The sequence below is a fragment of the Corvus brachyrhynchos genome, unplaced genomic scaffold, assembly GCF_000691975.1.
Source record: "Corvus brachyrhynchos isolate BGI_N302 unplaced genomic scaffold, ASM69197v1 scaffold370, whole genome shotgun sequence".
Classification (NCBI taxonomy): domain Eukaryota; kingdom Metazoa; phylum Chordata; class Aves; order Passeriformes; family Corvidae; genus Corvus; species Corvus brachyrhynchos.
This window is the reverse complement of record NW_008235977.1, coordinates 3,793,016-3,820,772: the sequence shown is the minus strand read 5'-3', so window position 1 is coordinate 3,820,772 and position 27,757 is coordinate 3,793,016. Positions and strand designations below refer to the sequence as shown.

General features: G+C 40.8%; 1 protein-coding gene across 6 annotated transcripts in view; it reads left to right on the top strand.

Annotated features, from left to right (window-relative positions):
* The first annotated feature begins 453 nt into the window (after positions 1-453).
* Positions 454-27,757, top strand: part of MYO1B (myosin IB) — a 98,771-nt gene continuing 71,467 nt past the window's right edge. For 4 of the 6 annotated variants that reach the window (XM_008630068.2, XM_017728728.1, XM_008630060.2 and 1 more), the window contains exons 1-3: positions 455-556; positions 3,905-4,045; positions 18,434-18,549. In XM_008630068.2, coding sequence (XP_008628290.1) covers positions 3,911-4,045; positions 18,434-18,549 — 251 coding nt within the window. In that variant the 5' untranslated portion in view covers positions 455-556; positions 3,905-3,910. Of the gene's footprint in view, positions 557-3,904; positions 4,046-18,433; positions 18,550-27,757 lie in introns of all 6 variants that reach the window. The other 2 variants (XM_017728722.1, XM_017728714.1) reach the window with 1 other exon arrangement.

Genomic DNA, 27,757 nt, shown 5'->3' with positions numbered 1-27,757 from the left:
ATTTCATTGTGCAAGGCTTCAGGGGTTTTGCCTATTCTCTGTATCCTCTTCTATTTATAGTTCTCATTAGCTCTTGTTTCAGAATGGCCAATGATATGACTGCTGTGGCTGTGGGATGCTGTGATTTTTAATTTGCCATTCTTGTGGCCAAGAGGGGCAAGAAGGTTTTAGATTCACCCGGCCTGGCTGGATGGCAATCCCAGGCACTGCAAGCAGTGGATGCAACAGTGTGTTTTAAAAGGCTCTGTGTGGCGTGGGAGTGTGTGGATAAAAGCATTTAAAGACACAGCCTGCCCAGCACTTCTCCTCCCAAGCACCTTGTCCAACATAAAACAGATCAAGCTGTGAAGGGTTACTGAATAAACTTTTAAAGAATTTTTCTGAGAATGGAAACATGTTGCAAATGTTCTCACTCCATTGAATTAAGGACTATATATGAGACTGAAGGGAGGAAGAACAGATTTGACAACTGCCTACAGAAAAAGGAGGTATTTTGAAGCACTGCTGATCTTTCCTTTAGGGACAAGAAGAGTAAATTTGGGAGAAGCCTCAAGTGGTAAGTGGGTATGGGTGAGACCAGGGAGTGTTGGAGGAAGAATCTGATTTGCAGACTAGAAGCATTAGAAGAATTTTAGGGTTTTTTTTCTGAGCTAAATTTTGCTATATTAATAATTTGCAGCTGTAATCTTTGTGCGCTTGCTTTTAATTGAATTTCTGAAATGACAGTGCAGTTCAAATAGAGCCTCCCAGCAGTACCTCTATTCACCTTCCACCATTCAGCAGGCTTCATTTGAAAATCATTAAACCTCTCCTTGTTTAATAGGATACAACCCAGTCTGGTTCTTTTCTCTATCCTAAGACCGAGTTTGCCTGTGTTTGCTCTCTCACCAGCACAGCTGTGGCTTTGGTCACTCCTGATCTCTCAGGCACTGGGAGCAGGTTCTGGTCCCATCCTTCTCATAGATCTGGTTCTTGAGAAACATTTATCTTTTTAAAGGTGTGTGAATATGTGCAAAAGGAGAAGCCACTTGCTTTCATGTACTGCTCTCCAAACTGGTGAGCATGCTGTCAGCAGTGCTGATGGAAAATATTAACAGCTGCAAGGCCTCTTTGAGTATATGGCAAATACTTGGACATTAATTTGGATTGAGTTTCTGAGCTTTTTCTGAAGTTTAGCCATGTAATGTTGCAAGGGTTTGGTTTTTTCTTTTCATGTGTAGTGTGCTAATTTTTGACTTTTTTTATAAAGCTACTTCTAAAATTAGTATTTGGTATTTTCTAAGTGCTGTATATTAATCTTCCACTACATTCTCCTAGCAGATTAATTTCAGTTATGAAGTCCTATTTAATTGATTAATATATGTTTAAACATTGTTGGTTTCTCTTAGCAGTGCTTTTTTCTCCAGTTTTTACCTCAGGTAGACAACCAAATTATCCCACAAACTGGATTTTCCTTTGTTAGCTAAACCAGAGCAGGGATTATGATTGGATTCCACCAAAGCAAAGGCTAACAACAGTGGTATGGCAGCATACTCTTGAATCATACATAAGTGTATGAGGTAATCTTTAATGAAGTTTTGCAAAGGCTAGGCTATTGAAAATGATTTTGAGCAATCAGTGTTAAATGAGTCATCTCAGCCTATTGTCCAATTTTTTCGTCATTTGGGTTTCTAGTATTTTCTAACTTGCAAGTTAATGAAAATATTTTAACCATAGAAATCTGTAAATTATTGTGGAAGAAACGAAGATGAAAATTAACCTTTGACCATAAAATTGAAGTTTTCCAATATATTGTCAATATATTAAGTTAATATTTGTGTACAACTTCTTGATCCAACTTACAGTAGTAGGTATAGTGTCTTCTGCAAAACATGCCACTGAGTTTGGGAATACAGGGATGTTTTTGATCAGTTTGGCTTGCTCTTGCTCTTGAAATTCCCAAGCAGTGATGCATGAAGTGTGGTAGGTGGTATGTAATTTCACAATGGTAAATGAGGTATAGTACTTAGAACTTAAATTTTAGGTTTAAATTGCCCTTATTAGGATTTTTGTGTTGGCTTTTTTTATATGTTTGGCCACAAAGCCATTATTTAATAAGTTCCATATTTGAGAAGGGTTTTATTTTTTCAGCCTTCAAAAATTATTTGAGTTGTATGGTTGCTGTATGGTAAGTAATTAGGTCACTGAAGAAGACTGGTAGTTTAAATAATTTGTCTTAATGGGATGCAGAAGTTAAAGTGATACCTCTGAAAAGATTCTATGAATGTTTAAAAATTTTTTGGAGAGTCAGAGAGGTGAATTTTTAAGAATAAAAGTATCTTTCTCTACAAAAATACTTGTCCAGTGTTTCTGTTTAAAATAAATGCTCTTTTGTTTGCTTAGCAGAGTTGACTCAGCTTTGGTTGGTTACCATAATTCAGCACTCTTTTTGCATTTCCATGTGAATTTCTAGTAATTCCCAGGCTTGGTTCAGGTTTTGGGGATCTTTTTGTATCGCTCTGTTAGCTGCCTGTGGAGCTGCACTTCTCTTCGTTGAATTTGGAAAAACATCAAGCAAGACTTAAGTCTTGATCTAAAATCCCTCAAATGTCACTCACTGATGAAAAACATCAAATAATTTTTAGTAAAGTAGTGGCAGCAGGCAGAAGGGAGAGGTAAAAGGCTTTACTTGTTTCAAATTAGTTATCTGATGGAGAGCTTCTATGGCAAGGTAGCACTGATTATATGAGGTAATAGCTGCTCAATGGCATTGGGGGAAACAAGAAAAAATATTTAGAATTAAAATGTGCAGCAGGGGTAGGGGAAACAAGGATAGCCTGATAACATTCCGTAGCTGGGAGGTGACAGCTGACTGGTGAAGTTGAGCTGTTGTTTTGTGTAGCTGTAGCTGTGCGGTGGCTGGTCCTTGGTTTGCGTGGTCAGCAAAGTTGTTCTCTCACCTCTGGTTCCCTGTTTGCTGGCTGCTGCTGTGAATCCATCCATTTTTCAGTCTCCTCACAAAAGCTGAAAGCAGTAACTATGTGCCTGGAGTTCTTGAGGAGCTCAGTAATCTCCAGCATTTGGATTGGAGGGATAAAAGGCTGGAAGGATCAAAGAAGTGCCAAGTTTTGGCCTGACCTTGACTTCTTTGTCTAAATGACTCCCTTTGTCAGACTTGCTTACTTTGTTTGATCCTGGTCCCCTGTTCAAGACCATCTTCTGACTTCTGCCACTCTGGTTATATTGATGCAGAGTCTCCACTTGTCAGCTGGATTGTTGCTGCCCTGTGAAAATGTTCTCTCAAGCAACAAAATTACAAGTGAATGAAGTCATTTGGTAGCTTCCTGTAGCCAAACCCAGCACTGTACTGGAATACAGGCACTTTAGAATCCAAGGTTCATGAACTAAGATCAAATAGTGTGTTTTTTGTCTCTGAGTGGGTTCACTGAGTTAGTTTCCATTTCAATATTGATGGAGTTTGAGAAGTGCAAGTAAGGGTGAAAAAGAAATTCAGATTAAGGTGTTGGCAAATTTAAACCCTAGTTTGGAGATCCTGATGAAGCTTTCAATAAAACATGGGTTTGCATGCACTTGAACTTTGTGTTGAAGTCATCCAAATAATCTGGCTGTGATGCCCACTGGAATCTTCACTCCTGTTTCTAGGAGTTTCATGTTTAATGTACAGTGGACCAGAAGGCATTGTTGACTATTAGAAGTTAAATTTTGGAATCACATGGATTGCCTGGGTAGATGGAATGACTTTGAGAATGCTCCTTGGAAACATAATTTTAATGTAGTGTTCTTTGATGGATTTTTAACTTTTATTCCTAAAGTAGTGTTACTAGAGAACGCCTGTGAATAATTAGAATAACCTTGAGCTAACCTTTGCTGTTTGTTTTATTCTTGCTTCTTTTGTTTTTCCCAGGACAAAATGGCCAAAATGGAGGTCAAGACGTCACTTTTAGACGACATGATAGGGGTGGGAGATATGGTTCTTTTAGAGCCACTTAATGAAGATTCGTTCATCAATAACCTGAAGAAGCGCTTTGATCACAATGAAGTTTATGTGAGTATATGTTAAGAAATAACATCCTATGGGGAGCTATGCTGTCATTCTTATGCTATGTGTTCATTTTTAAGGATACACACAGATTGAATGCCTGAACATTATCTATTGTATTAGGGATGTTTTAAACCTTACTTGTGCTGTAGTCTTTCCTGTACTGTATTCTTTGCACTTGATCTTTCCCATCTGGGATATTTTTCCTTTTTCTTTGTCCCCATTGCACAACACGGGAGACTTCTGATTTTCATAAAGACCAGTTCCAGAACTGCTGCTGACAGTAACTTCGATGCTCCTGTTTTCAGAGGGCATTTGCAGTTATAAATAATTCATTTACAGGGAAGGCTCTTCCAGGATGTTAGAGCGGGCTGAAGTAGGAACAAAACATGCTTGGAATATGCTAAGGCTGACTTAAATGTTGCCTGCTATCTTTGATTTGCAAAAGCATTGTGTTTATTAAAATGGTTGGATTTTAAACTAGATACAGTGAGCTTGGATATGTGTGGAAATAATCAAAGTCTTCAGGCATATTAATCTCTGAGTGATGATCAACAGGAGAGATGTTGTGAACTGGCAGTTGAAACAGGCAGGGAATGAAGAAGCAAATTGTGATTCCGGTTAAGCCTTTTATTTCCTGCTTCATCTCTTCATTCCACTTTTGCTAAAATGTGCACGGTATTGTATCTGTTATACTGCTTAGGCTGTGTGAACTTAATGGTTTGTAGAGACTTGCCAAGGCTGCTGGTGAGCCTCAATATTAAAGGCAAAGTATAGCTATGATCTGCAAGCAATTGTGTCTGCAGCTTACTACAATCAAATAAGTGTTCTGTACTTTATTATAATTTAGTCTTCCCCCCCCATTTTTAATTTTTAGTGTGATTATATTTTTCATTCTTGCTAAGCATTTGGACTATCATGGTTTCATTATACTGGAGAATGGAAGGGAGAAGGTATGGAAGGATCTGTGCTGTTTTTGTTTGCTTCTTCTATCCCTTAGTTATAGTCTGTGCTTTTGTACCTCTGCTATTCATTGTCTGTCACATCTCAATTTTCCTCCTCAACCAGGCCTGCTCCCTTTTCTGGAGACATTAGGTTGGTAATACACAGTTGCTTGTAACTGCTGTTGTGTCATCTCCACTTATTTGTCCTTCAGGTTGTGCTGACAATTTAAATTAAAGAGAAAATTAAATTAAGACAAGGACTCTCAGTATCCATGAAAACCTTGTTGAGGAAGAAACCAAAACAATGTATATTTGTGGAAACATTTTTTTCCACAATGATTAAGAAAAATATCACTTTTTTTTTTCAGCTTTCCTTATACCCTTGAGAGTTACATTTGCAAAACTTTGTGTCTTAAATTTTCCTTGTTCCTTGACGATGTGTTCTGTTCCCTGTGGATAATAAGCCTTGGACGTTGATACGGGCAGGTTGATATCAGACTTCTCTTTTCTGCTCTTTCATCCTGCTTCTGGCAAATCCTTCATTTTCAACAACTGCAGTGGCTGCTGCTCCTGGGATTCAGAGGGGTTTTTTTCCAGTCAGTGGCTTGTATACTTAACATGTTCCACATCAGTTTTGGGGTTAATACTCTGTTCCTAATGGCTACAGTAACAGTGGGTGATACCGAATCATCTCATTCCACTTAAGAAAGAATGAAGGAAAAGGGAAGAGAGCTATTTGCCTGGAGATTAAAGAAGGCAGTACCATGCAGCCCAATCTTTGGGTCATAGTTGAAAGTTTTATTTAGAGCATTAAAGATACAAACCTGTTCTGTGAGGGCACCCTGGACTACGCAGTTTCTTGTGAAGGATTGCTATAAATCTTAAGGGAGTGGATTTCTCAAGGGGATTTTTTGGTTTCTTTTTTCTTTTCTTGTTTTCTGTAACTACTATGGATTGCAAAGTATTTAATTACATGTTTCTGCTTAATTCAGACTGGATTTTTTTTCTTGAAAGAAGTTGGTTTGAATGGCAAATGAGTATTCTGTTTTGTTTTTATCTGCTGTTACGAGCTAGCTGACAACATGTGTTCAAACGCACAGTTCTTTGAGAGGGAGACAGTGATGTATTTCCCCCAGTTTCTGATTCTATTGCACCTGGCACTGATGTGCAATGTAATTATCTGTATTGTGTGCTTTGGTAGGTGATACCAGGCGTCACTTTTCCCTAGCAATGTAGGATTCTTTGGCTTGCAGGTGGGAAGACCTGTTTTTTTAAGGTCTTACAAGCTCTGTGTGTGAAATCACAATATGAAGGCCAAATGTTGCAGATCTTTGCAAGTATTAAAATATTCATTACATACTATGGTGGAAAAAAGGGATGTTTATGCCTGTGCCACATGCTGCTACCAAGTATGCAAGTTACTTGGCTTGTGATGCTGCATGGTTTTATTTACCAAATCACTTGAGAGTATTGTCTCCTCTCCATATCAGTTGAGTTTCGCTGCATTGCAAATTTTCATGCCTCTGTTGCATATTGTAGAAAACTTGTAACTCAGTAACAGTTGGAATGGTGCTCAGTGTAACAACCACATTAATTTTCAAGTACAAACTCTTCTCTACTTTCTCCTTGTTGCCACCAACTCTCTTCTCACTCATGGCAACTACACTTTTCATTTCTGCTTATAGACTCTGATAAGGACAGTGAAGCCTCTGTTACACCTGGAAGCAGGGCTTGTTTTACCATGTAAAATCTGTAGTTTGCATTCTGGGGAAACCAAATTTCACTATTAAAGAGCTGTTGTTGGTGCTTAACCAAGACTGCAGATTTCTGCTGCTCTGACAAGCTACATACAGAAATTGACCTCTCAGGATCCTTCCAGAGGGCACTAGGAATGGATTTATTCTTTAATGGCTCAGCCGTGGGCTGAAGTTCAGCCCTCACGTCAGTGCTCCACTGCAGGCATTACCAGAAGTTGTGTCCAAGTTTAAAGAACAAAGTCAAGCTGCAGCAAGCCAGTCTTGCCCAACATGGGTTTCTAAGCTGTTTCCTGCAGTCTGAAGGCTGTGTCTGCGCTACACATGTTAGTTTTAAAAGGGAGTTGCAGTTATAACCTTTGGAAGGGTTTGTTGTGAGGAATGAGACCTTTAACATGGATAGCTTTCAAGGTGCTGTAAGGTTGGCTGGATGCTGCACGATTGTTTGCCAGTCTTGGGTAGGTAAACGCACAAAGGGGGCTTACGAGAGAAGTGGGCACAAACTTTTTAGTAAAGCCTGTTGTGATAGGATGAGGAATACTGGTTTGAAACTAAAAGAGAGTAAATTTAGACTAGATAATAAGCAAGAAAATTTTTTATGATGTGGATAGTGAAACACTCTAACAGGTTGTCCAGAAAGGTGATAGGTGCCCCATCCCCAGAAACATTGAAGGTCAGCATGGGGTTGAGCTATGAGCAACCTGGTCTAGTTGGAGATGTCCCTGCTCATTGCAGAGGGGATTGGACTACAGACCTTTAAATATTCCTTCCAACTCAAACTCTTCTGTGATTCTGTGAAATGTGAGAGTCAGATCGAGCCATCAGTGAACAATGCCAAACCTCTCCCCTCCCCACAGCCAAAGATGACAAGATAGTTGGGCTCATTCCACTAGAAGATTTTTTTGCCTTTTCTAGTCTCTTTCACAGTTGTTATGTTTGATGCTGAATATTTGATGTTGGAGATCCAGGTGCCAGCTCCATTGGCCCCTTTGAAACTCTAGATCTTCTCCATAAGAGCTCCCTTTGCAAAAGCATTTAGATCTGGATCCTCTGATGGTCCTTTTGTATCATGCCAGGCACATTCACTGTAAGCCTTTCAAGAACATTGGGCAAAGTTTCATGCTGTGGTGCAAGCAGGGCAATGAATTCCCTCGTAAGACTGAGGGAACAGACTGTGGCTTGATTACCTGTTGTTCAATTTTATGTGTATTTGGTGGAAAGTTTAATAGACTTGGGTGTTGTGTTACACACTAGAGTGTGAAGCTGGAGGCTGTGCCTATAAAAATAAGCATGAAGGCTGGTGGAGCTGGAGTTAGGCCAAATATTCTGCTAAAGACCATCAGATTCTGCAGTAATCTCATGCTGAGTGGCTTGGGGGGGGGAGCGGGCAGGGTTTGTTGGGTAACACACGTGTTAATTGGAAATGGGAATCTTAAAGTTTAGTCATGTCTGGAAATGTCTGAGGTATGTCTGACCAAGAAAAATCTCATTAGAAAGCTGTAATTGTTTATTATATTGTTTTTTCAACTCTTAAACTTTACATTGATAAAATTTTCATCGCTCTTCCACAAAAGTTCTTTTCTGTAACTGTTGGTAACAAAAGCCCGTGGGAGTCTTTCGTTAACTTTACAAAGTAAAATGTGGCTCATGGGCAATGCATTAGCAAGTAGGAAAGAATCCCACAATGTTGATTATTTGAAGGTTTCAGGGAGCAGTTTGTGCGGTTAAAATGTGTGACCTGCAGACCACATGGAAAACTTTAAATACATTCATAAAGTCCAGTTTGTGTGTGATTGATGAAATTTTGACTTGTTCTGTTGAACTCCCCCTCTTAAAGTTTTGGGTTTTTTTTCTAAGTTGGCTGAAATATGCTCGCCCAATCCAGCTCAGCAATTATTTTTCCTTTGTAGTTTGGGATACTGACAAATGGGAGGGGGCATCTGTCTATATATGCATTTACAGTGACTCGTGAATGGTAGAGATTTTGGATAAAATGTAGTATTTGTACTGGTCTGAAACTTATTTTTATACTGGGTTTGTTGCTTTGTGAGGCATGTGGAAGTGTCAAGGGAGGTGTGAGGAGTCTGGAGGGGAGTGGAGCTGTGTAGACTCACAGGAGTCAGCCTTTAGAGGTCAGATACGGCTTTATTCTGCTGCCCTGCACATTTTTCCCCACAGCTATGTTGTTTCTTGAAGTCTTCCCAAATTTGCAGAGGTCAACATTTTGTTCCTTACAAGAAAATGTTTGTTTGCTTTTTGTTCTTACAACAAAACAATCTTTCTCTGATGTCAGCGTTTAATTTGTATTTTCTGGTGTGTGGAGTTTGTGGGCTGCTTTGGGCAGCAGCAGTCTTATGTTACTGAACATTTGTTGTTTTATCACTGAAACATTAAATATTTGTCATTCCGGGGTAATAACTCTGTTTTATCTGTTTGAGGTACCATCGTCGTGGCTGCCTTCTGATGGCATGGCCATTGTGGTGTGCTTGTTTTGTAGACTGAGCTGCTGCCTGTTAATCTCTATTGCTTTAATATTTTAGGGTTAGCCTTTTTGGTTTTGACTTGCCTTTACTGCATGGTGTCTGTCTATACTATTGATTCATCCCATTTTCAGCTACCTTAGATTATTTAGGACTTCACTGAATTGCTGTCAAGCACAGTGGCTTTGTTCCTGCTGCACTCATACCTGGTATTCCAGATGCTACGTTTGCAAGAACAGGGTAGGGAACAGAATTATGTGAATGAGGCCAGTTGTTCTGGTTTGCATCAGCCTTGTGTGACCATCCCATTGCTGCTGTGAAGAAGAGAGGCTTGTGGTATTGGGATACACAAATGCAGCTTGCTGGGAAAATCTGTGTGGTAGTAGTAACTGAGTGATTGCTGAAGTTCAATTTTATTCTCAATTTCATTACCTCCTGATGCCACCATGGTCATGTTCACCTTTAAAATGTTGTTGTTGAGGCCAGGTGGGGTCCTTTGTTGGGTTTTGGTGAGGGTTGTTGTCCCCTGTGGTTTTTGGGTATGCCCTAGCTGTGCGTGTGCTGGCTGGTAGCAGCACTGTGCTTTGCTGCTCCTGCAGCAACACGCAGAAGAGTCTTTCCTCCTGCCAGATCTGACCCTGCTCTCTTGTACTTTCATGTATTTACTTGAGTTTATCCAGCGAATCCAGCCTGGGCTCTGGTCTTCCTTTGGGAGTTCGAGGAGTGGCAGGTGCGGTGGCTGACCAGCTTCTTAAAGGCAGGGTGATTTGAGAGCTGGATCAGAGCAGCCATCCATTCGCCTGTGATGGGAGCCCAGGGGATCTGAGTTTCTTCCCATCTCCTTCTCTTCCTCTCTTGGGGAATGCCTGTGTCAATTTGAGCAATTTTCCCATCAGTGCCTCAACAGTTTTGCCCTTTGAGGGAAGCTACTGGGTTGTAGTAATAATATTGTTGCAGCTGCCACAGGCTAAGACTTTCAAGCCTGCTGCTTCTTCAGATATGAAGAAAGGCTTGTGTGCCCAAGGCACATCTTTTGCTGTGATAGCTTGTGGCCTAAGAAGTATTCTGCCTCCCTGCAAATCTTGTTTTGCTTGTTATCTAGATAAAAATCCTGTGGGTCCTCTGGCCCTTCACATCAGCTTGCTCTGGCAAAACAAACTTTATAACTTGCCCAGAGTCAGGAGTAAAGATTCTCAGAGGCAGCAGGTTGGCTGCTTTTTACCTTGAAGTGCTTCGTGGGAGGAGAGTTATTTATCTCAAGGCAGTGCTTTGTTTCCTTTCCTTTTTGTACGGCTCCCAGGATGCAGAGCCTCGTGTTTGAGGCACTGTTTGTAGGGCTGCATGCGGTATTTGCATGAAGGAGTAAGAAAACAATAATAAGGATCACAGAAAACTGTATGCATTTGGTGGGATGTATGTAGGGGTCTTCTCCTCCCCTACGCACCCTTTCTTTATTTTGCCTCTGATGTGATGCTTTGAAAAAAGAGAGGAGAAAGTGTAGGAAATGCTTCCAGTTATGGTATTGGCTTTGCCTCAAAATACTATGCGTTTCTTCACTAAGGTGATGATGACACTTGGGGCATTTATTGTTGGTTTCAGTGTATGTTATATGAAACTAAAACACAAAAGGAAGATTAATGAAAGATCAACAAATGACAGAAATAGAAGAAAAAGTGTCAAAGTGCTGTAAAAACATGGCTTTCACCCTGAAGAGCACAGGTTAGCCTTGGATGCAACATGGCAGAAGGTTTCCCTTCTCTCCCCTCACATTTTATTTGTACAGAAATAATGGAACATTTTTGAGTGAATGCTCTTGGTAATGTTTTCACCAATGGTTTATTGGCACAGACCTATCCACTCTTCAGCTCCTGTTTGCTTGTGAAAACAAGTCTTTATCATTTGAAAAGTGGGCAAGCACTGATGTTCGGGGGTGTTTAAATGCTGTCTTGAAAATTTCTCTTGTCACCTTTGGGTTGACTTCCTCATCATGTATTTACAGGTTTTGCCTATATTTGCATGGTGTGTAGAAACTGTTTGTATAAATCATCCCAATGTAGCCAGAGAGGAGACCAGTAGAGAGGATTAGTCTGCTTCATTAATAGGAACACTCAAGTATGTCATAATGATATTGAGGTTAGCAGCAAAGTTCACTGAGCAGGGCAGAGATTTCTGTGCCCTCAAGAAACTCAGAAGAGAAACCTGATAATCTGTGCTCATGCATCCACTCAAGTACTCGCTCCAACTTGCTGTATGGGTGTCTTTCCCTGGCAAATGATCTGCTCTTACTTCAGGGCTAGGATCTCAAACAGGTTGCAGTGTTGTTAAGGGCTTGATCCTGGCCAGTGTGGGTTGCCCACAGCTTGTCCAGACTGCTGCTGCTTGCACAGTGGCTTGCAGGATCAAGCCCATATAGAAGATTATTTTAGCAGTGTGGTTATCCTCTTTGACATAGGTTGCCTGTGTTGTGAGTGTTTGCTCTGGGATATGGATGTAGGCTTCTGCCTTTGTGTGACCTGTCTGAGCTTTGTTTTCTTATATCAGCCATCAATGTACTTGGTACAGGACTGTTATTTTGTCTCCTCAGTTTCTTATTTTCCTTGAATGTTTTTCCCTTCTCAGTTTCAGGAACTCATCCACTGTTCTTCTGAGTAGTTTTTTTACAGCCTTTACTGTCCCGTCCAGGTTTTACAAGGCTGCCCATCCTGGTTAATAACTGCATTAAGCACACAGAGTAGCTTACCAGGATGGGGTATTTTTCTATTACAACATACAGACTTTGTCCACTATGTTTCTGGTACTAAAAGTCTGTTTCTGGGAAGGTGGGCTTGAGCAAGAGAGTTTTCATCATCATGGAGAATAGGCTGTGTTTGTTCAGAAATCCAGTGATATCTTTCTCTGCTCAAGCTCCCAGCTCACTGAAGCACAAGCAGCTTTAGCCCAGTACTGCCTCAACCTGAAGTGCAGCTGCTCAGCTTGGATCACAGGTAGAGTTTATTTTGTATGTGCTGTTGTGAAATGGCACCGGCAAACCCTGGAGTGTTACAGGATGAAATCCTCGTTTGTTTGTTTATTTGTTTGTCTTTTTCAAGTACCCAGCCCATCCCTCTCCACCAAGGAATACAAACACCTCCGTTGCCGTACACAGGAATACAGTAAACCAAAGCCCCAGAAAAGCAATGGGCTCAGGTGGTTTTGCTTTTACTCTTGATGTTACTCTTTTCCTTACTCTTTTCAAACATCATCTCTTGCAACTTTGTGTTTCCAACCTGAAAAAACACAATGGACCAGAGGCACAGTGCATTTAACTGTTTTGTTGTGGCCAACCACAATGTAAAACAAATTTGAGTGCACAACATCGTTGTTCAGGTAATAGTAGCTGGTAAGGTTTATTAAAATGGGAAAATTCATTATAGAGTGAAGTTGCAGTTTTAAATTTGCCAGGCTCTGTTTGAGATTGAGACAGCTCAAAAAACTTAGAACGTGTAAGTACAGGCTTCCTCTGCCATCTCCTTGGCCTCAGCTGTTCTGAACATGCAGCGGCACATGTGCTTATGAATTGGCAAGATCCAGAACTGCAGTAGGTCAGGCAAATACAAAGGAAAATGAATATTATATTAGAAATATAATTTTCATGTGTCACGTTAAAAAAAACCCCTGCAAAACCAAAACACAGCCTTCCCCTACCACAATGAAAATAGTGCTGGGCAAGCTTTGGTTTTGGATTAATTCCAATAAAATCTAGTCACACTTTTCTTTGATCTTCCTTTTTTAGCTCTCATTTCAATGAATAGTTTTGGTGGCATGATCTGAAACACTTCAAAGTTGTAGGAACCAAATGATTACTTGAGCATAGCCATTACTAAAGGAATGTGCATTATATATATCTGGAGTATTAAAATTGGCCCGCATAAATGGAAGAATATACACTAGCAATCTTATTTTACTAAAATTTCTTTGTTTTCTGTTTCTGTGCTCCAAAGTTTAACAAATAAATAGAGAGAAACCTTGTTGGCCCCTGGGAATTCAGTGCACTTGCCAGGTACATTAGTGCTTGGGGCATTTTACAGCAGAACTGACTTGTGTGCCGCAGCAACTTCTCTGGGCTGTAAGAGGCTACAAGAGGTAAGAAGCAGTGGGTTTGTTTTTAGCAGAGTTGATGAAAGGGATGTAGGATACAATTCCAGAAGGCTTGCAGCAGATCTGTGTAGATGTTTAATGATTTTAAACTCTGCAGAAGGTTGCTTTGCAGAGATTGCCACAGATCCAGAAAAGCTTTTAAGGATACGGAGCAGGCTTTTTGACAGCCCCAGCTGTACAACTTCTGTGCTGCAGCCTCAGCTGTTGTCAGTCGTGTTCCCAGGCTTCTGCAGATGCAGTCTTCTCTCTTCTGGCCCTTGGGGCATTGCAAGTCTAACTTTGACAGGAGGAAAAATAGCTTTATTAATATACTGTATCCCAGGGTGTGAAATATTCTCCCATAAGTTGTACTAGTGGTCTTTTAAAGGATCTGCTTCTTGGGTTGGCCTGCACTGCCTCTATCTTGTGCATCAGATTTCACTGCAGTGCTTGTGCGCCCTGGCTGCAGAGGTGTTTGGGGACCTTTCACTGGGCTCACTGTAAGGTTTCTGCAACCTCTCAGCTGAAAATGTCTAGTTTATAGCCATGACTTTCCCTAGCCCTTGACTGGGAAGAGGCTGCTGCCTGTACATTTCTCACAAGCAGCAAAAGCCTCATCAACTTGTTATTTGAGGCTTTTTCTTAAGCCAGTCTGCTTGGGTTAGAAGGCTCAGAATGCCTTGCATGGTGCCTATAAACTTGAAGTAGCACTAGTACCTTGCCCCAAGTGGTTACATTGGCTTCCAGTACTAGGGGGAGAAAGTGGGACGTCAAAGGGTCTTGGTCATTGCATCTCAACCAGTATTTAGAGGTGATGTGTAACAAACATTAACAGTGTCTCCAGTTGAATTGGAATTTGGAATTTTCTTCCTGCTTGAGGTGTTAACCCCTGAACTGAACATAAATGAGCTTTATGTGTTGTTTTGGTGGAGAATGCAGAATGTGTTGTCATTTAAGCTGATAGAAATTTGAATGCTCTGTTCTGAAGCTGATGTTTTTGCCCCTTACAGTGTTGCCACGCTACATGAGAGATGCACTGACAAACGATGAGTGAGAGTCCTTTTACTTTGTGCTCTGGGCAAACACAGAATTTGCCTTTGTGAGTTGCAACAACAGAGGAATTGGGAGGAAGGAGTGTTATCAACAGTCTAGTTAGCAAACTTGAGGATACAGCAGATCTCATCCAAACTTGCGTAACAAGACCGTGTCAAACCAAGAAAGAAATCAAACATCAAACCTCCTGACTGTATTCTGTGCATCCATCATCATGAGGCCACTCTTCTGGGGTTTCATTTTTGTCCTTAAGCAGGGAAATTCAAGAATCTCTTTCATCCCTGGGGTGCTGTGGTATGGTCTCCCACTACTCTTGGGCGTTCTGCTTTCAGCACTGGAATGTTTCTGTGCTTGTCGCTCGCTCAAGGATTTAAGCCATTTATTTTGTTTGTTTATAATAGAGTTCTGGTGGGAAGACAGATGTTATGTGGGAAAGCTATTTTCCGGATCTGTTTATCCCTGTTATGTGGAATCTCACAGACCACCAGTAGCAAGTAGCTATTAGGCATCAGCTTTGAGAGATTGAGAGACTGGCATTTTCAGAAGAGGAAATGTTTAGTTCTTGTAAGCAGCTTTGCAACAAACCCAATGACTTCTTGGCACACTTTGGCTTGGTGTTTAAAATGGATTGGAGTATGTCTTTGTTTCAATATAGCCATTTGACCTTTTGAAATATTAGTATTTTAGGAAATGGTCCGTATTTGCTCGTGTCTGACAGTAAAGAGCTGACTTGAATTCCCAAAATACATTTTCTAAGCAGTACTTAGCTATGAAGACATGGTTCTAAATAAATCTCATTTAAATGCCTGTATTCAAAATTAAAAATCAAGGTTTTCACTTTCAATCATCTTTATCTTGATGTCCCAGGGTACTTCAAGGAACTTAGCAATTAAATCGTATGCTATTATGGTAGCAGAATAGGGACAACTCTTTGTGTTCCAAAGAATTCATGTTTCAAAATAACAATGTTCAAGATTTGGCCTTCATCTCCCTCCTGCTGATACTTTGCAACACTGGTTTCACAACAGGCTGAACTTGCAAATTCTTCAGATTTAGCAGGAAACAATTTATTAATGTTTTATCAGAGAAGAGTCCTAATTGGGGTATCCATGCACTTGGGAAGACTAGAAAGCTTCTTACTCTTGGGCATCTGTTATTCTTGCCAGGAATCTGTAGACTTGCAAATTGCCAAGGCCGCATGTGCTGAGAGAGAGCAAAGTAAACACTGTAGAAAGGCAATTTTAGCATTTTCATCTTGTTCAGCCAAAGAGATTATACATAGTTGGAAAATGCTTTCCTCTGTGGGGGGAGGATGACCACAAAACTAGAACAATTTTTTCTTTATTTGAAGAACATGTACATAAGCACACACTGCGGTGTGTGCTTGAAAGAAGCAAAACTCTCAATTATTTTGGGTTGATCTCAACATCTGAATGGTTGGGGGCACTTCCCTCTGGATTGTGGTGCAGGGCAGGTTGGAGCTGTCCCTCTGCCGGGGTGCAACCCCACTCCCCCTCACAGCACTGGCCATGGGCTTTTGGGGTGCAACCAGCCTGTCTGGGGGTATTGGCTCTGTACTGGGCTCGAATGCATGGGGGCAAATGTTTTACAGGAGGTTTCTGGCCAGTTGAAGGGAGAGGAGGAAGTGTGTGTTGCTTAGAAATGGTGAGTCTTGAGCCCAGTTAGTGAAGTACTGTGTTCCATTGTGGCGGCTGTCGTACGGTGAATTGTCAGCAGTGGCTGCTTCTGATCCATCCCGGGAGTGGGAAACACTACAAGGATGAACTGTGAAAGTCTCTGGAGACCTCATGCCACTTGTTTTATCACTGCAGTCTGGTTTATTCCACTCTGTTTGGGACAGAAAATGCCACGTGAGTTCACAGCTTGCCTGTGTGTATGTGTGAGGAACGAGACAACTCTTAGAAAAATTAAAATAATTTATTAAAACAGAAAAAAATTGAAAAATTATAAAAATCAGGAAAATGTCAAAATTTGGGATCCTAGTGGCTCAAAAGGGTATTCCCAGGAACGCAGGGATTGGAGATCTTTTGGCTTTTACAGCACTGAACCTCCGGTGGAGAACTTGCAGTGCTGGGCTGACTTTTGGCTAACCCAAAAGTCGGAGAAAAATTATTGAAGGCTCCTAAATAGGAGTAAGGCTTAAGTGCCCAGCACTGGCGCCCACCACAGCTAAGTCTGCAGTGGTCTGCACCTGCTCTGAGGCTGACTCACTATTTTATAGTTCCTTTGCTCCGCCCCAGTCCGCCCACAGACCGCCCATGGCACACCCCTTTGGTTCTAAGTGATTGGTGCTTTCCTTTGACAGATTATCTCTGTCTACCAATAGCTCGTCGTTGTCAGGGGGTAGTAGCAGCTGGAGTAAGAGTGGTAACATGTCCTTATTAAGATTCAGGTTGCCATGGAGCTTACCTACTTTAAAGTTGGAAAGGGAATTTTAACTGGGACACTTTTAACTAGGGGATTTTAACTGGAACTGGTGCAGATAAACTGCTTTGAACAAGTGAACACACTAATAACAGAACTTGATATTTGTACCTGGACTGATGGGTGAACATTAACACTCAAATTTGTGTAACCCAAAATTAACTAATTAAAACACTTAACATGCAAAGACCAAATTAATTAGGGAGTTCATGTATGACATATGTGTGCAATGGAAAATTAGAAATATTCCTCTCCTCGCTTAGGACCAGATTTAGTAGCATTTAGCAGGAAATTGCTTTAGACATGAAAGTTAGATATGGAAGGGTTGCAGCAATTAATATTTTTCATTTGTTACTGCAGTTCTGGCTGTAATTTGATGCTCTACTGAACATGTTTGTCAGTAGCTTGTCCTCCTCATATCTCTCCTTCCATTTAAAAGTGCAAATTACAGTACTTTTCTCTAAGAAATATTGTGGGGAAAAATTCAAATAGTGATTGTCAGGTGCTGAGATATCACTGCACAGAAACCCTTTAGAACCATAGCACATTAAAAAAAACCTATTGTTTTTTTTTCTTCCGTAGTGACTGCAAATGTAATCTAAGTATTTGGAACCTGCAGCTTTTGTGTAGAGCATTTACACCTCCTAGGGAGCAGTGGTTACTGAAAAACCATGTTCCATCAAGTGTTATTTATTGATTTCGCAGTTGTGGAAAGAGATACCAAACACCTGGGTTTTTTTTAATCTTTGGTCAGTATCTGCAGGCAGGATGGAATGGGGCTTTGGCATTTTTTGCCACTCAGTGTGTTTGATTGCAGCCCTTGGAGCTGGAGGGAGGCACTGAAAGCTGTGGGATATCTGGGAATAGGCTGAAGGAATTCAAGTTAGTTGTGTCATGAGCAGACATGGTAGTCATGGTGTGCAGAACTGGTCTTCCTTCAGGCCAGCAGTGCATGGGATCTAGCCGAGTAAAACAGCACATTTCTCCCTTTGCTTTCCAAGGGTGGTGGTGAGCATGTTTAGAATCTGGAAATAAAAATTGCACTTCACGTCTGCTGAGGAACCATGGTAGGACTTTGTTTGGCTTGAACCCTGGCACTAAATCTCTCCTTTGACAGAAACCTGCCAGAGGCTGTTCACCTTCAGGTTTCTTCTGTGCCTGAGACTTTGACAAGGCGACGTAAAGCTCCTCCTTGGGTAGAGGGGCACAGTCCAATGCCAGCCTTTTGGTGTGAGTGCCCAAGGGCTGCAGCAAAGCTCATGTGACATTTGCCATGCAGATGGAGTCAGTTCTTCGTGAACATCTGTGTCCTTTTGCCTTTCCCTCCCCCAGCTGAATTAGTCACAGAAATATAGTACGATGGGGCTTTCTTCTAGAAAATGTTCATAAGAGGCTTTCAGTTATGCAGAAATAGGTACTTGGTACCCAACAGAGAGTATCTAAAAGGTGTTTCAAAATGTATGAACATATTTATTCATTGCTACAATTAGGCTTTTTTGTTTGTTTTTTTTCACATAAGTATTAAATAGGCAAATAGTGTATAAGCAGCAAAAGTATGTTAAAAAGAAAAATCCACAATAATTTTCTCTTTTCTTTCAACAGACGTACATTGGCAGTGTGGTGATATCAATAAACCCCTACAGATCTCTACCCATTTATACTCCAGAGAAAGTGGAAGAATACAGAAACCGAAACTTTTATGAACTCAGTCCTCACATGTAAGTACAGCAAAGAAATTTTAGTTTTCATTTTGTCCAGGAACAGATGGTACCAGCTGTCTCTCTCCTCAAAAGATCTGTTGATTGAAGCAACCAAAATGAAAATCACACCACCACTCCCCCAAAATGAATTTTTATTAGCTCATCCGTATTTTAAAGGGAAGTTAAAATGAGTTACTCTTTCTCTTTCATGCACTTAGGCCCTGGTATGTGCATTTCAGAACATTTCCCCTAATTGTTAGCAGTAGCGAGTATTACAGCACTGTAAAATAAGCAGTCTGTTTTCAAGGAAATCTGTTTCTTTCAAAGTCCAGACTGCCTCCTGGAAGCCTCGAGGTGTTAAATATGTTTGAATCACAGAGTGTTGCTTTTGATATCTGAAACTCTTAATTTACCTTTGTGCAATGAAGAACAAGAACCCCTCTCATGATGAATGCAGAAATGTGTTGGATATGTCTGAATGGTAACTGTAGGAAAATTAAATCTTGGTCTTCTCTGTGCTGGGTAGAAATGAGCCCATTCATAGAGGACAGCCAGAGCACCATAAATGCATAATGCAAATTTTGAAACTAAAATAGGATGAATAATAGGACAAGGTTCTGTTTGCAGGTGTGGGTGGTGTGGCTGAGAGTAAGGTGTGTGGTCTTCAAGGTCTGCATGTTGCAGTAACCATTTTATCTTGCCAGTCGTAGTGGTGAGGCTAAAGCCAGCTGTTCCTCCCCTCAGTGTGATGCTGGGAAGGAGAAGAGTTTCCCGCTGGTTGTGAAGCTGCACCTGACTCTACAGCCACAAATTCAGGAGACTGACTTGAGCAATCAGTGGCTGGATAAGTGTCTAAACAGGGCCATACATTTATGCATCTTCTTTCAGTGTTAACTTTTAGGTTAAATGAAAATTATGCGTAGAAAGTTTTCTGGAAGTTATTTGGTTCTGATTAATTTTTTGCCTTAACATTTAATCTGTCACTCTCCCAGATGCATTGTTTGAAATGCAAACAGCCCAATAATCAGATCAACTAACCTTCTGGTAGTTCTTGGGCCTCTTGGTTCTGAACTCTGGCTATGTTCAGGTTTTCTTTCTTCACAGTTTTGTTTAGCAAGCACAATTGCTAGCTAAATTGACACAGTTCCTTGCTAAAAGAATTTTCTGCTCTGCTAATTTTGTTCAGCTGCATAAAATTTGCTGTCAAATGATGGAGTATTTTGAAAATAAAATCTGTGAGTTAAAGTTTGTCTTGACATTCTGAAAGTCAGTATATGTACTTGGTTACACCTTGAATCAATTACATAGTAATATATTGATTTCCACATTTTTCTGTCTCTCTTGAGAGATGGCTTTCCAGAACAGAAATGGTCAACAGTCATTCTTGTGTGTATTATGAGAGTCTTAACTTGGTACAAAAGTATTTCATAAACATCGTTCATCACAAAGGACTATAATTGTATGGTCAGTTTCCCACCTCACAGCAAGGACTTTGGGAGCCCAGACACTAGAAATCCACTTTAGAGGAGGAGACTGAAGTGAGAAAATATTGACTTTTAACTTGTGTCAGGAGGTCTCAACTGCATGATAGTAATAGATTTTCCTTGCAAGTTTGGATAGAGTCCCAAGTCAAGTAAAGTGTGAGCCTAAATTGTTTTGGACAGATATGATCTCTTCACAAATTTTCTTTATTTTGTATTGCTTCTGTGTGAGAATTTTGTCTTCTGACTCTTGCTAAGTGGACAAAATAAGAATAAAGGATTAGGAAATAATCTTTGCTGTGGTTTCTGTTACTGATACAGCATTTCCAAACTGTATAAATATAAAATGATCTTAGTTTATGGTGACCTTGCTTCCCTTCCCACCTGTCTCTAGAGGCTTATGGGAATTGCAGAATCAAGAAGAGTCACTTTTGGCTCTGCTAACATTGGTAGACTTCTCACCATCTTTAAGAAATATTTGGAAGGTATTGTAGGTGTATTAAATAAGTGCTATGAAGGCTGCCTTATGCCATCTCTGGCAAGCCTAAACAACTTTTCATCCCCTTTAATGTGCAGTGCCTTGTGTTGTACCGAATGATTTGTGCCAGTCCAGTTGTCCACTCTGCAAACCTGGAGCTGGTCCTTGAATGCTGGTTAATAGATCATGAGTTGAGCTTGCAGGGTGGCCACATAGTCCTGCAGGAGCCAAGCCTGGGCTGTTCACCAACTCTGTGCTTGCCTACCCCCCTGGTCAGGATGGACTAAGAACTGGGTTTGGGATGGAGCATCATCCCATCCTTGGAGCTTGCAGCTAATTCTAGGGTTGACTGCCCTGGCAGCCTTAGGCCACTGCTAAAAGCAGGGTTCAGGCATGTCTAGGGAGGTTGCTGCACTTCCCCAGAGACCTTGCAATCTTCAAGGTGCCTTTTTTTTTAGCTGCTCCGGAACTTTAATGAAGAGATGCCATGAGACAAATTGCAGTTTGTGGCATTTGTTCTGCCTCGAGGGTAAGAAACCTCCCATTGATTTGTAGAAATGTACATACTTAGTTTTCTTTGATGTGTAAATCTCTGTTGAGCCATGGCCTCTTCAGAAGAATTGATTGTGGGTAAACCCACTGCACACTTGGGAAAGACTTTTGGCTCCTCTTGTGTGATCCTGAGCAAAGTAAAATTCTTGACTGTTTAGAAGGGAACTAATGCATCCAGCCTAGAAAGTGTGTCTAGAACAATTAGATATAGCGTGTTTCTTATTTCAACTTCTCTTTTTTACAAATAATATAACTTTGGTACTAGTGCCAGCTAGAAAAACCCAAGCACTAATTAAAAAAAATTTCTAGCAGTGGTTTGCTTTGAGATTCCTACAGAAACCAGGTCAGTATGGCACCAAAACTCTTCCATCTCCTGTTGGTGTGACAGCTCACATTCTCCCGAAGTCTGCAGTTTTGGAGAGAACATTCAAGTTTGGGAAGCCCAGGATTTAAGTGTCAGCATCTCTAGAGCAATCTGCCATGGGATGTTCCCACAGGTACGGCTCCATGTGGGAGCTCCTGGAGAACGTAAATCAGGTTTTATTTATTTTCCAGGAGTTTTGTGTGACCTTCTGTCTAGGCTGGAGGTACTTGTGTGTGCCTCAGTGTGATGGGTAGGGAGGCTGTGCTTGAGAATGCCAGCTGTCCCAGTTAAAGAGCAGGCCTGGTGAGCACAGGAAAACAGAAGGAAAAAGAGACAGAAGTTTATAATGACATGAAGGAAATCCCTACCTGGAGATTTCCTGCTGTATATGGTAACTGGAGGAAACACTTTAGGAAGTGAAAAATCTGTTCAGGTGTTTTCTTAGCCCTAATCTGAAAGAGGAGGGAGGGAACACCTCGTCCTCTGTTCTGTGTTTCCTCAAGAGCGTCTGTGCGAGTGACTGATGCTTTCAGTGTCGCCAGTTCATACTTAATTGCAGGGCTGGGACAGGGTTTGTTTTTCTGTTTGTTTTTTTAAATGATCTCTGGAAACTAGAGTAGGACCACAGTCACACTTTGAATGGGCAGCCAAACTGAATTGCTGGTCAGGTGATTTTGGATAGTGTTCTAGCTGATAAAATTTGATCCAAGACGTTTTATTTTAATAGTTCATTCCTCTCTGAGTACACTACTGTGCTACTGCTGTTGTGGCACCATGTAATAAAAGTGTTATTTTTTAGGTCTCCTGGAATGCTTGTTTTCATAGTCTGTGGCTATTTGCATAGATGTAATAGGAAGTTTACCAAGCTTTTTAATTGTTGGCGTGTTGTTTTTGTTTTAATGTTGGTAATCTTGCTGGTTTTGTCTTTATCTGCAAGGCAGGATCAAACTTGTCTCTGACTTGGCAGAGTATGACATTTCAGTGTTCAAACAGTTTGCTGCTTGATTTGTGCAGTCCTTACACTTCTGTTCTGCTCTCTCAGTTGATGTAATTGCTGCTTTGCTTACCTTGTGGCTGAGCTAGTCATGAGAGCAAACCAAGCTGTCTATCTTGTTTTTTTACATTGGTTTTCACCAGTGGCAAATCAGATGCTGGCATCTTTGAAGTGAATGCAATGGGAAATCAAATAGATTATCATCCCATGTATTTGTAACTGTTGTGCTGTATCACTTTTTGTTGAGCCATGTAGCAGTACCAGATTTGCATTAAGGGGTTGGAGAGTAGGTGCTTTCTTGTGTTTCCTGTTTTAACCTTGTCTCCTGGCTACTAGCAGCTCTCTGTCCCTGGCAGGGAAGGTGGCACGTGGCTTTTTGCTCCTCTTGATGTTCTGAGATGCCTTACCTGCTTGCTCTAGAAGAATTACAGATTATTTTAGGTTGAGGGACAAAGTAAAAGTGGCAGCTGTAACTGCTAATGGCCAGCTGCATTCAAATAAGAGTTCAGTCCCTGTGCATTTTTTTTGACTATGCACTGAAGTTTTTAGAGCAGCAGTAAAAATCCAGAGGTGGCTTTTATCAGACACCTATTGAATTCTACTTAGGCAATTTGCAATATATTCTATTCACTTGTTATCAATTCTTTTAAACCCGACATTTCTGAAGTTTTCTGAATGGTTTTTCATGTAAAGCTTTCAAACTTAGGCTTAAATTTACGCAGGCAACTGCAGAAAACCAGCTTGCCTTTATAGAGAATACGAGCACAAATATATCAATATACCTGTTAAAATGCAATAATGAGGAACTTATTAATGTTCCTCATTTCAATTATTGTCATGTAGATAATTATTGGGATAAATAATTATCCTGTGGATATCTGCAGTTACTCTGACAATGGATACAATTTGCTGTTTCCTTTTCAAGTTTTGAGCCAATGTCAATGCAGAATATAGAAGTTGTATTTTTGCTTCTGGCTCTTCTTTTTTTTGGTGGTGTTAAAGGATTGGATATCTTCAAGAACACCAAGGTTTCAGTAACTCCTTTTCCTCTAAGATGTAAGGCAAATATTTCTGTCTGAAGGGTGTGATAAAGCCCCAGCTGTGAAGGATAGTTTCTACCTGTATGTAAAACTAAGCTTTTCCCCATAGTTAGCAGAGTGGTGAGATACATAGTAGCTGTCTTTATTTGTTGAAGAAGATGATGGTGGGATGAGAGCCTGTGACAGAATTAAATGTCCTTCATTGCCCCAGTATGTTTATTTTAACATTTCCGTTTCAGTTAATACTTTCCTAATCTTAATTTTCTTTCTTTTTCTTGGGTTTGTTTTTTTTTTTTTTAACCATCCCACTGTGGTCTTCTTCACCTTGCAGTATCTGCTTTTTACAGATGTTTTGTTCTTATTCCTAATAATTCCTGACTTCTCCAGAGACTTGGTCTTCGGACTTGTTTGTGTGGCTTGGCAGAGTGCTGCTTCCAGAAGAGATTTATAGCTGAGAGAAGATGGTCACTTCAGAGGTTAGTTGGCAAAACTGACCACTGGGCAGGGAGGGAACATCTATGACTGGTGGAAATCATAAATAGCAATTAGGGAGGACTGTTGGTACCTAATTGTTAAAGCCATGCTCAGAGTGAATTGAAAGAAGAGGGGGATGGAGCCCTACAGAGGACATTGAAGTCTTTTTTTGGTAGAGGTCAGACTTATTATTCTCTTAACCTCTGTAGAGAGGCAGAGCTGGATGTGGTGTGCCCATGAATGTCAGTCCCTCAAGCACAGAGGTGAAAAGGGGATGGATGAAGCACCAAACTTGAAGCAAGTGCCAGAAGAACTTCATGCCTGAGAGAGCCTCTTCTATTGCAGTGTTCTCTCACACCCACCATGGGATGCACAGTTTGCTATGTTTTACGCTTGGTAGGAGACCTCAGAAGTCCTTCTGAGGAAAAAAGAGTTTTGAGGAAGGCAGTTGTGATGTGGCTGTATTGAAGTGGCCATCTGACCTCTGAAGAGCATTTTGGAGCTGATTTGCCAGTTTGAAAGCTTAGGGTAAAAAGCAGGGTTTCTCTCACATACAACAACAAATTTAGCTTTTTCCTGAAATTTGAGCAGGGCTGTTTTGGTGGGTTTGGATAGCACATAATGCAGCCATCTCGCCCCAGTGCTCCAGAGGTGGATATAGTCTTATTGACAAGAACAGTAGTTGCTTGTTCGCTGCTGGTTTTAGATTGCATGAAATTTCTAATAATGCAGAATAATACAGGACCTGACTTATGGCAGGATGTGTGGTTGTAAGGAAGCTCCAAAAATGCACCCAACACCCAAGAAGCATAAACAGCCTGAAAAAGCAGCTTATATATGAATGTTGTGCTTTATTTTAATTTTCAGACTATTCTGGAGTGACATTTAGACTGGATTCCAGAGTTTGGCAGAATGAGCCTTTCCGTTGGTCCTCTAAGTAGCTCTGTCTAAATTAAGAAATGAAAAGGCCCTTTAAATTCCTTTTGCATGGCACTGGTACTGTCATCCTCCTGTTGGTGTCCACGACTTGGGATGTCCAGGATGGGAGCGGACGATGCTGTGTAGTGGCAGAGCTTTGCACAGGTGGGCTGGGGCTGGCAGGGCTGCTTGCACACAGTCTGTGTGGAGACAGGGTGGATTTCTGTGCTCTTGTGGCATTTGAACACTTCCTAGCTTAGGAAGGAGTATATATAGAGACCTCAGGGGATATAAAAAGCATCAAGGCAGAACTGCCTCCCAAAATACCTCAGAAGATGGAGAGTACTGGCTGCCTCTGGTCTCACCCTCCCTCATCTCTCGGCCTCTCAGAAGCTGCAGCAGCATATTCTGCCGTGACAAAAGTATTCAAAAGCACCAGTTCTGCTGGCTCACAAACATTTGAGTGTCCACAGCCACACCAGCTGGCAGTGCTGTCAGTCCCACTGCCGGAGCCCCCCTCTCTGGGCTGGACCCACCTGGCTCCAGGAGAGCCTGCTGATCCATCAGTGTCTTCTTTGGAGAGTTGTGTGTGGTCCTAGCCAACACTCGTGTGCCCAGTGGGCTTCTTGAGGAAGAAGAATGCAAGAATTTGGGTACCTTTAAAACATAGTGAGTTTGTAAGGGAAACACTTAACTTGAGATCTGTTCCAGATGCTTCTGTAACTCTATAATTGTTGTCATGGTGTACAAAGGAAAATAATCTTGGAGCACCCTTCATGAATTAACTGCTGGCTTAGAGCCTCCACAAAATAACTTTGTTTTCAGAACTGTTTTCAAATATTTACTTGTACCCCTGTACACAACATACTTCACATTTGACTTCAGTCATGTTGGGGATGTAGAGTCAAATGTTTTTAGTTATCTGTGACGATCTCTCTTTTTTTTTTCTGCGTGTGAGTGTATTTGTTATAGTCTGTGTTTATTTGTAAGCACAGAAAAGTTTGGAGCTTGGCTAGATTGTTAGACAAAAGATAATTAAGAAAAAAAGCAAAAAAATTAAAGTGCCTTAATATAGTTGGGGATGTGTGTAAATGCTTCAGCAGTCTAAACTAATGGTAACTTTTTTGCCAGATCCCATTTCTCTCACTTTCCTGGAACTGGATTGTTCTGTCTAGCATTCATATTATGCCATTAATATTTTTAGGACATAAAATACTGAGATTTTTTTAAAAACTAGTTCACACTGTCACATGAAGTAGAACGTTCAATAGCTTCATTTTTCCTTTCATTAGAATTTTGGGACTTTTTGCACACTGAAAATAATGAGTTGTACTTAAAAAGGAGACATTGCTGTGTTTCACTTCTTAAATGCAGTCTGAAAAGTGAGGACAGGTAGAGAGGCCCTGTCAAAAAGGAGACAAATCCCATTTTAAGCACTGTGTGTACATGGACCAGAATTTTCATTATGCCTTTCCTGCACTGGCAACCTGGTACTCTCTTTAAGATCTGGGATTTCAAATTGCAAGTAGGAACAGCTGTTGTCCTTTCATTGGAGGTGTCTCATTGTGTTTAATGGTTGTCTTTTTCTCTTCTTTTTTTTTTTTTCCTTTAAGCAATTTAGAGCACACCAGAAAATGCCCATCTGCTCTGCTAGGAGCCTTTGTCGTGATTTTCGATACAGCATAAACAAGGCTAATGTTTAAAGCCTTAAATAAACTCTAGTAAAATTTCAGATGTGGTACCACTGTCAGCAGCAGATCATTTCCTATTCAGTCTCTTTTTATTGGCACCATTATGCAAAAGGCTCTGTTTTATTCAGCTCCGGGTACATCGTGGTTAATGTAGTTTGGGTTATTAAGGATAAACTTTTTCATGTTAGGAATCAGGAAATACAGTCTTAATATTTGCAGCCTAGCACACTGAATAATCTTTTTCTTGTGTTTTGAATAGATAAGAGAGCTGGGACCGGGGTTTACAAACAAAGGTCTGAACTACAAAGACAGTTTAATTGTGGTCATTTCAGTAAATTAGTTTAAATCTGCATTTTTCTTGTATACACAGTTTCCATTTTACATACCGCAGAAATGATTTTGAGTTGCTAAACCTTGTGGAGTTCAAGCTGCAACTGGTCTTAATTACTCCCAAGATGATTCTTAGTGAGGATGAAAACAAATATGTGCAGTTGACATCCTCCTTGAGCATCAGCATTCCAACCAAGTAGATTTTTGCTGGAAATAGTACACGTGAACTGAACTGGGGCCTCGTGTTTGAGCAGTCTGAAGGAGGCTTTTTGTTTCTTGCTTTGACCATTCATAGAAAGATAATTTTGGACATATGTCCACAAATCTCATTCACAAACTTCAGCAAATGCCATTTAATAGACTAGATAGGCATGCTAGCTCAATGTTGTACCTGAGCTAACAAGCTCTTAGAAGCTCAGATAAGCTTCAGTGCCTACTTTGCCCAGGGGTTCATGGCAGGGACTTTATTTGGAGAAGAGCTGGGAGGCAGAAATTAAGTTGTGTAAGACTTCTTAACAAACTACTTGGTTTGTTAAGAGAACTTGAGAGTTACTTGCAAACTCAAAAAGGATTCAGTCACACCTCTGAGTAGAGTAGCAGCATAACTATGTAATTACATAGTGTTGATACTGCCTTTCAGATGTTTTCCAGATAAGTAAATCATTTTTATTTGCAGTTCTGTCACTTTTGTCTCTGATAAACTTGTGGGCAGCTGCATTCTAGCCTTTGTTACAGATCCCAGAGCCTGGATTTCAAATCTGGTGATTAGCGACTTACTTTAGCTTAGAGATAGCTCTGAGGATGTGAGAATGCTCCTGTTGCCTGCCTACCCTGCTCTGGTGAGGCCCCACCTGCAGTGCTGCATCCAGCTCTGGGGTCCTCAGCACAAGAATGACATTGGCCT